Consider the following 8,465-nt stretch of genomic DNA (forward strand, 5'->3'; position numbering starts at 1 on the left):
CCCTCCCCCTCCCCTTGCCCCCGCCCCCCCCGGCCCCTCCCCGCCGGCGCCCCTGCGCCCCCCGCGCCCTTCCCTCCCCTCCCCGCCCAGGGTCCCCTCCCTGCCCCCCAGGGACCCGGGTCCCGGCCCGCCCGGGGGTCCCTCCCCGCCCGGGGATCCCTCCCCGCCCGGGGGTCCCTCCCCGCCCCGGGGTCCCTCCCCTCCCCCCGGGTCCCCTCCCCGCCCCCCGGGGTCCCTCCCCGCCCCCCGGGCCCCCTCCCCGCTCCGGGGTCCCTCCCCGCCCCCCGGGTTCCCTCCCCGCCCCCCGGGTCCCCTCCCCGCCCCCCGGGGTCCCTCCCCGCCCCCCGGGTCCCCTCCCCGCTCCGGGGTCCCTCCCCGCCCCCCGGGTCCCCTCCCCGCTCCGGGGTCCCTCCCCCGCCCCCCGGGGTCCCTCCCCGCCCCCCGGGTCCCCTCCCCGCTCCGGGGTCCCTCCCCGGGTTAAGCCGGCGCCTCCCGGAGCCCGGAGCTCGCAGTGACCCGGTGGCGGCGGCCGGGGGCGCGGGGACCGGGCACCATGCGCCCCGAGGCGGCGGCGGGAGCGCGGGGGGCGCGGGGGCACGGGTGTCCCTGCCCTGCGGACCGGCCCCGGGGGCCCCCTTCTCCCCCGCCGCGCGGCCCTGGCAGGTGAGGCGTCCGCGGGGGCCGAGGGCGCAGGGTGCGGGGCGCGGGGCGCGGGAACGGGGCGCGGGAACGGGGAGCGGGAACGGGGAGCGGGGAGATGGGAGCGGGGAGCGGGGCGCGGGGATCCGGGAGCGGGGAGCGGGGCGCGGGAACGGGGAGCGGGGATCGGGGCGCGGGAAAGGGGAGCGGGGATCGGGGCGCGGGAAAGGGGAGCGGGGCGCGGGGAACGGGGAGCGGGGAGCGGGGAGCGGGGATCCGGGAGCGGGGAGCGGGGTGTGGGGATCCGGGAGCGGGGAGCGGGGCGCGGGAACGGGGAGCGGGGCGCGGGGGTCGGGGAACGGGGCGCGGGAAAGGGAAGCGGGGATCGGGGCGCGGGAAAGGGGATCGGGGCGCGGGGAGCGGGGAGCGGGGATCCGGGAGCGGGGAGCGGGGCGCGGGGAGCGGGGAGCGGGGCGCGGGGAGCGGGGCGCGGGGAACGGGGAGCGGGGAGCGGGGATCCGGGAGCGGGGAGCGGGGATCCGGGAGCGGGGAGCGGGGCGCGGAAATCCGGGCGCGGGGAGCGGGGATCCGGGAGCGGGGAGCGGGGTGCGGGGATCGGGGCGCGGGGAACGGGGATCCGGGAGCGGGGAGCGGGGTGTGGGGATCGGGGAGCGGGGAGCCCCCCCAGTCCGGGCGGGGACAGGGCGCGGGGCCGGAGGTTTGCCAGCAGAGCCCGCACCCTGGTGGGGTCTGAACCTCACCGCTGGCAGCGCGGGCGTGTCCGGCCCCTGTCGAGCCTGGCAGGGGTCCCGCACGTGGACTGGCATCATCTTTTATTTTTTATTTATTTTTTATTATTGACTCCAGAGAGGAAGGGAGATGGAGAGAGAAACATCAATGATGAGAATCAGGATCGCTGCCTCCTGCACGCCCCCCTCTGGGATGGAGCCCACACCGGGCCTGGGACCCCTCAGGCCGCAGGCAGGTGCTCTGCTCACTAAGCCAACCAGCTGGGGCGTCTGTCAGGACTTCGGTGACAGTCTTGGCGCTGTATTTGGGGCCGGGCACCAGGGAAGGCGAAGGAAATGAATTAGCGGGGCCGGTGTGGCAGGCTGGGCGGCCAGGCAGCCGGAGAAACCCATGTGTGGCTGGAAGTCCTGAGCCACAGGGTCGCCAGCGGTGAGAGGGGATCTGTCTGAACCGAGGGTCAGCCAGGCCGGGAGGAAGAATCTGCTGCTGTTGTGTCCCCCATCCTGTGTCAGATCTGGGCTTGTCAACGCCCAGGGATGGCAGGAACTCACAGTGTGGCCGGAGGAACACACACTCACACACACTCACACACACACTCATTCACACACTCACACACACATTCACACACTCACACACACACACACACACACACACACACTCACACACACACAAACTCACTAACACACACTCACTCACACATTCACACACACACACACTCACTAACACACACACACTCACTAACACACACTCACTAACACACACACACACACTCACACTAACACACACACACACTCACACACACACACACTCACACACACTCACACTAACACACACACACACACTCACACATACACACACTCACACACACACACTCACACTAACACACACACTCACACACACACACACACACTCACACTAACACACACACACACACACTCACACTAACACACACTCTCTCACACACACTCACACACACACACACTAACATACACACACTCACACTAACACACACACACTCTCACACTCACACACACACACACTCTCACACTCACACACACACACACACACACACACACACACACACACACGGCACTGGGTGTCCAGTGAGCCTGAGGGCCGTTCTGGGTGGCAGTGAGCCCTGCCAGGCCCAGCAGACAGGATAGCTCTAGGACGGGTCTAACGGACAGGATGGACGGGTCTAACGGACAGGATGGACGGGTCTAACGGACAGGATGGCCTTAGGACGGGTCTAACGGACAGGATGGCCTTAGGACGGGTCTAAAGGACAGGATGGACGGGTCTAACGGACAGGATGGCGTTAGGACGGGTCTAACGGACAGGATGGCGTTAGGAGGGTCTAACGGACAGGATGGCCTTAGGACGGGTCTAACGGACAGGATGGCCTTAGGACGGGTCTAACGGACAGGATGGCGTTAGGAGGGTCTAACGGACAGGATGGCCTTAGGACGGTTGTAACGGACAGGATGGCCTTAGGACGGGTCTAACGGACAGGATGGCCTTAGGACGGGTCTAAAGGACAGGATGGACGGGTCTAACGGACAGGATGGCCTTAGGACGGGTCTAACGGACAGGATGGCGTTAGGAGGGTCTAACGGACAGGATGGCGTTAGGACGGGTCTAACGGACAGGATGGCCTTAGGACGGGTCTAACGGACAGGATGGCCTTAGGACGGTTGTAACGGACAGGATGGCCTTAGGACGGGTCTGACGGACAGGATGGCCTTAGGACGGGTCTAACGGACAGGATGGCCTTAGGACGGGTCTGACGGACAGGATGGCCTTAGGACGGGTCTAACGGACAGGATGGCCTTAGGACGGTTGTAACGGACAGGATGGACGGGTCTAACGGACAGGATGGCCTTAGGACGGTTGTAACGGACAGGATGGACGGGTCTAACGGACAGGATGGCGTTAGGACGGGTCTAACGGACAGGATGGCCTTAGGACGGGTCTAACGGACAGGATGGACGGGTCTAACGGACAGGATGGACGGGTCTAACGGACAGGATGGCCTTAGGACGGGTCTAACGGACAGGATGGCCTTAGGACGGGTCTAACGGACAGGATGGCCTTAGGACGGGTCTAACGGACAGGATGGACGGGTCTAACGGACAGGATGGACGGGTCTAACGGACAGGATGGCGTTAGGACGGGTCTAACGGACAGGATGGCGTTAGGAGGGTCTAACGGACAGGATGGACGGGTCTAACGGACAGGATGGCGTTAGGAGGTTCTAACGGACAGGATGCGAGCGTTCATTCCTGTGCCTTCTGCTCCAGCCCCTCGCCGTGGAGACCGTGGACCCTGGCCCCCCGAGGTGCGGAGCCCACGGGAGCGGGCAGCCAGGTGAGGGGCGTGGGTGTTGTCGGCGTCCACCAGCTCAGCCGGGAGTGGCCTGGTCTGGGGAGTCATGCACGGCCCTCCGCCAGTCCCTCCCTGGCACCCAGGGGTCTGGCGTGGGCCCAGAACGGTGCTGACAGCCTGAGTCCAGGAGGGGGGCTCCCGCTGGCCTCTCCTTTCTGGGAAAGCACGGCCCCTCCCGCTCAGCCGCCTGGGCATTCTGATACCCTCTCCTGTGGTCTGCCTTCTCCCTGCCGCCTGGGCATTCTGATACCCTCTCCTGTGGTCTGCCTTCTCCCTGCAGCGGATACCAGGTGGGAGAGCTGCCCCCTGCCCTGGCCTCAGGAGAAAGCCCAGAGCCATTAGCGGTGCCACAGTGCAAATAAGGGTGCAGAGGGCTCAGAGGGGTGGTGAAAGCACTCTCCTCCGTCGGGAGGCTGGGAGCCGGGAGGCTGGGAGCCGGGTAAGTCAGGCTGTCTGAGCAAACACACAACCAGAGGGCTTTGTGCCCCAGGAACGGCCCCCACTCTCCTTTGCTCCTGCCTGGGAGCCAAATTGCCTCACGCTTATTGAAGTCATGACTGCTTTCTTGAACTTCACCTTCCCTCGTTCCAGTTTAAAGTAGAAATGGGCGGCTTTAAAAAAGAGTGCTGACGTTAATTAGGCTGGAAAGACCCAGCCGTGTGCCTGTGGCTCGGTGCAGTTGTTGGTGACAGGGTAAACGCAGGTGTGGGGAAGCAGGCGTAGATGGCCTTATTAAATTAGCGTAGAGAATGGGGTTTTCGTGCAGTTGCTTATTATGTAAAGACTAAAGCAAGTAAAAATCAAATTAACAAGAGATACGATTCCATTGACCAAATTATTATTCAATACATGCAATGTCTAAATATTGAAAACGAATTCCTTCTTTTGCATTCAGACTTAACGTAAGACTTCAAGTGCTTGAGAGATAATACAGAAGTTTACAATGGTGCAGTTTTTTTAAATTTTTAAAATATATTTTATTGATTTTTTTTTACAGAGAGGGAGGGGGAGAGAGAATTAGAAACATCGATGAGAGAGAAACATCGATCAGCTGCCTCCTGCACACCTCCTACTGGGGATGTGCCCACAACCAAGGTACATGCCCTTGACTGGAATCGAAACCTGGGACCCTTGAGTCTGCAGGCTGATGCTCTATCCACTGAGCTAAACCGGTTTTCTTTTAAGTGAAATGTATATGGAGCCGATCAGTTGCGAGAATAAAAATAGCAGAGCAAACTTCCTAAGAGGGAAGGCAGGCAGGCAGGTGGATTTCATCCTGGGGGCAATGAGAAGGCCGTGGGTGAGGAAAACACGTGGGTTTCTGCAGGAGAGGAGGGCGGGCGTTCCCTGGGGCTGCAGCGCGCCTGGGGCCAGCTCTTTGCAGGGGGAGAGGCAGGTGTGAGGCTCTGCTCCCAGCCCAGCCAGGTGAGCAGGCCAGAGCGGAAAGGGGATGCTTATTGCTCAACAGCGCCCTCTCCTGACAAACAGGAGAATTCCTCGGCCCTACAGGAATTTTTTTCCTTTCCTTTCCTTTCCTTTCCTTTCCTTTCCTTTCCTTTCCTTTCCTTTCCTTTCCTTTCCTTTCCTTTCCTTTCCTTTCCTTTCCTTTCCTTCCCTTCCCTTCCCTTCCCTTCCCTTCCCTTCCCTTCCCTTCCCTTTCCTCTTTTCTTTTCTTTTTTATTTCTTTCTTCCTTTATTTCTTTTTTCTTTCTTCCTTCCTTCCTTCCTTCCTTCTTTCCCTCTTTCCTTTTTTAAAAATATTTTTTATTGAGCCCTGACTGATTTGGCTCAGTGGATAGAGCATCGGCCTGCGGACTGAAAGGTCCCAGGTTCGATTCCAGTCAAGGGCATGTACCTTGGTTGCGGGCACATCCCCAGTGGGGAGCGTGCAGGAGGCAGCTGATCGATGTTTCTCTCTCATCAGTGTTTCTGGCTCTCTATCCCTCTTCCTTCCTCTCTGTAAAAACATCAATAAAATATTTTAAAAAATATTTTTATGGATTCCAGAGAGGTAGGGTGAGGGAGAGAGATAGAAACATCAGTGATGAGGGAGAATCACTGATTGGCCACTTTCTGCATGCCCCCACCGGGGACCAGACCCGCAACCCAGGCATGTGGCACTGACCAGAGTCGAACCTGGGACCCTTCGGTCCGCAGGCCGACGCTCTATCCACTGAGCCACACCCGCCAGGGCTTGTGTGCTTTTCTCTAGAAATCCCAGGGAAAGCTCTAAGAAGGCCCTGCCCTGGTGGACTCACCCTCACCCGTTCTGGGGAAGATAAACGACAGACTACTCTCTTGTTGGCCTCTGTCCCGTCTCCCTCCCGGCACCCCGCTGGCCCTGCAGGGGGGCGTGTCCTGGAAGGCGGTGTCAGAACTGTCCTCCTGGTCCCACCCTCCCGTCTCCCAGGCCCTCCCCTCGGCGTTAGGGGGTGGGGGGGCCGTGGGACGCACCGTCCATCTTTGATCCCTCCAGGGCCCTGGCCATCACCACGACCGCCAGAGGAAGCGGCTCGGCGGGCACCGCCTCGTCTTTACACTGACTCTGGCGTCGCCACGAGGCTACAGGTGCAGCCACTCAGACTCCGCTGTGTGTTTTGTTTTGTTTTTTATTTTTTATTATTTTTTTAAATGTATTTTTATTGATTTTGTACAGAGAGCAAGGGAGAGAGATAGAGAGTTAGAAACATCGCAGAAACATGGGAGAGAGAGTCATCGATCAGCTGCCTCTTGCACACCCCCTACTGGGGATATGCCCGCAACCAAGGTACATGCCCCTGACCAGAATCGAACCCGGGACCCTTCAATCCCCAAGCCGACGCTCTATCCATTGAGCCAAACCAGTTTTGGCTTGTTTTGTTTTTTAATTTCAGGATGCGACTTCAGAGGCCTCTTGCCTGTGTGTGTCTGTGTGTCTGTCTTTACAGCTGGAGCCAGGGGGTGACCAGCAGACTTCCGGGTCAAAGGGCGCCTTCGGGTTTCGGCATCCTGTAAGGTAACCCTTCCCTTCCCCTCTCCCCCCCTTCTCTCTTCCTCTGGCAAACAGCCTGCTGCCAGCGTCCGTTCCGGAGAAGGGAGGGACCCCCCCTATGGCTCCCCCGCTATGGCTTCTGTGTGGCATCCGGACGCTGAGCTCTCCTCCGGACCAGAGTCAGGGTCCTCCTGAGCCCGAGGGCCACACCGCGCCCAGGGGGCCTCCGGAGCGGTCACAGGCCTCTCCGTCTGGAACGAAAACAGTTTTCCTTTGCTTTTCCGTCCGCGGAAGCCACGCTTTTCCTAGCGGACCGCTCCCTCAGCGGCCTGTCCTCCATGCCCTGGGGTGCGGGGTGGGCAGCCGGCTGCCTCCAGGGAGGGCCTCTAGGCGGAGGCCAGCCTGGCTCAGGGGGACTAACGCTGTTTGTTCTGAATTATTAGACTTTACCTCCCCGTCTCCAAGCGCCAGCAGTACCTGCAGGGCTCCGGGGAGAAGGTCCTGGCCAGCTTCCCGGTGCAGGCCACCCTCCACTTCTACAACGATGGGTCCGACTCCGAGGACGGCGAGCCCGAGGAGGCCCGGGGGCCGGGGGCAGGAGGCCCAGGAGACACGGGACGAGGCCCAGGAGGAAGAGGCAGAGACCAGCCGACACATCCCGCACCGCGATCTGGGGGACATGGGGAGCTCGGTGGTAAGGGGGGGCTCCCTCACGGTGACTCTCCGGGGGGTGCTGAGTGCTCCTCATCCAAATAACGGGGTCTCCCTCCCCCAGACTGCCTGGCGCGCACTCCCAGGGACAGCTGTGCCTGGATGCGCGTGCCCCGGGCTCTGACCGTCTCTGGCCAGCAGTCCGCCCAGGCCCAGGGCCAGAGCTCTCAGCTCCCCGTCTGGGGCGGCTCTGCAGGGCGCTCAGAACGCCGGGGAGGTTGGTGTCGACGGGTTCTCACCAGGCAGGCCGACTTTCAGACCACGTTCGGCGGCCACTGTGCCGTCCAAGGAGACCTTCCAACACAGGCCGACAGCCACCCACGCCTCTCACCTCACCGGAGACTCGCTGTACTGGTAGCTATTTGTGCTTTTGTACGGAAGATACCGACCAAAGGTTAATGTGGTCAAATATTAAAAAAAAACATTTGTGGAAAACAAAACAATAATTCCTGTAAGAATCCTATCTAATAAAGAGGGAATATACTAATAGGCTGCCCTGCCCTCTAAGATGGCAGCACTCACAGCCAAAAGATGGTGCCCAGTCCCCTCAGCCCCACCAGGGTGCCTGTCTCCAGAGTCCCGCAGCCCCCTCGGCCCCCCAGCTGCCAGGGCCGGCCAGAGGCACAGTCAAGCCTCAGATGGTGGCTGCCCAGGGCTGCCCGAGGCTCAGACAATCAGGGCTGGTAGAGGTTTGCGCTGCTGGCAGTGGCAGCAGCAGAGGTGTGATAGGGCATTGCCTTCCCTGATAACCGGGTGGCCTCTTACCTCTGAGGGCTCCTGGGTGCAGGCCAGGCTGAGGGACCCGCACCTCCAGTGCATGAAAATTCATGCACTGGGCCTCTAGTAACAGATAAGAAGATGGGTTTCTAGGAGACGGCGGTGGATAACATTTTCATGGCGGTCCTTTAAGAGCTATGTGTACGAATTGAGAAGAGTGTTAGCCCTGAGCTGGGGGCTGCTTTGGGCTTGTTACTTGAATAGAATAACGCAGCTATGAATCAAAATGTTG

The 8,465-nt window shown here is 60.8% G+C and overlaps 1 protein-coding gene across 1 annotated transcript; it reads left to right on the plus strand.

Moving 5' to 3' along the window:
- Window positions 1–553: 553 nt before the first annotated feature.
- RIPPLY3 (ripply transcriptional repressor 3) lies at window positions 554–7,662 on the plus strand. The gene is made up of 4 exons (XM_036443634.2): window positions 554–663; window positions 3,690–3,756; window positions 6,702–6,769; window positions 7,189–7,662. Exons 1-4 carry the CDS (start codon window positions 554–556, stop codon window positions 7,499–7,501), a joined length of 558 nt encoding a protein of 185 aa, XP_036299527.1. The 3' UTR covers window positions 7,502–7,662.
- Window positions 7,663–8,465: the final 803 nt, after the last annotated feature.

This window comes from Pipistrellus kuhlii, unplaced genomic scaffold, assembly GCF_014108245.1.
Source record: "Pipistrellus kuhlii isolate mPipKuh1 unplaced genomic scaffold, mPipKuh1.p scaffold_m20_p_2, whole genome shotgun sequence".
NCBI classification, from domain to species: Eukaryota; Metazoa; Chordata; class Mammalia; order Chiroptera; family Vespertilionidae; genus Pipistrellus; species Pipistrellus kuhlii.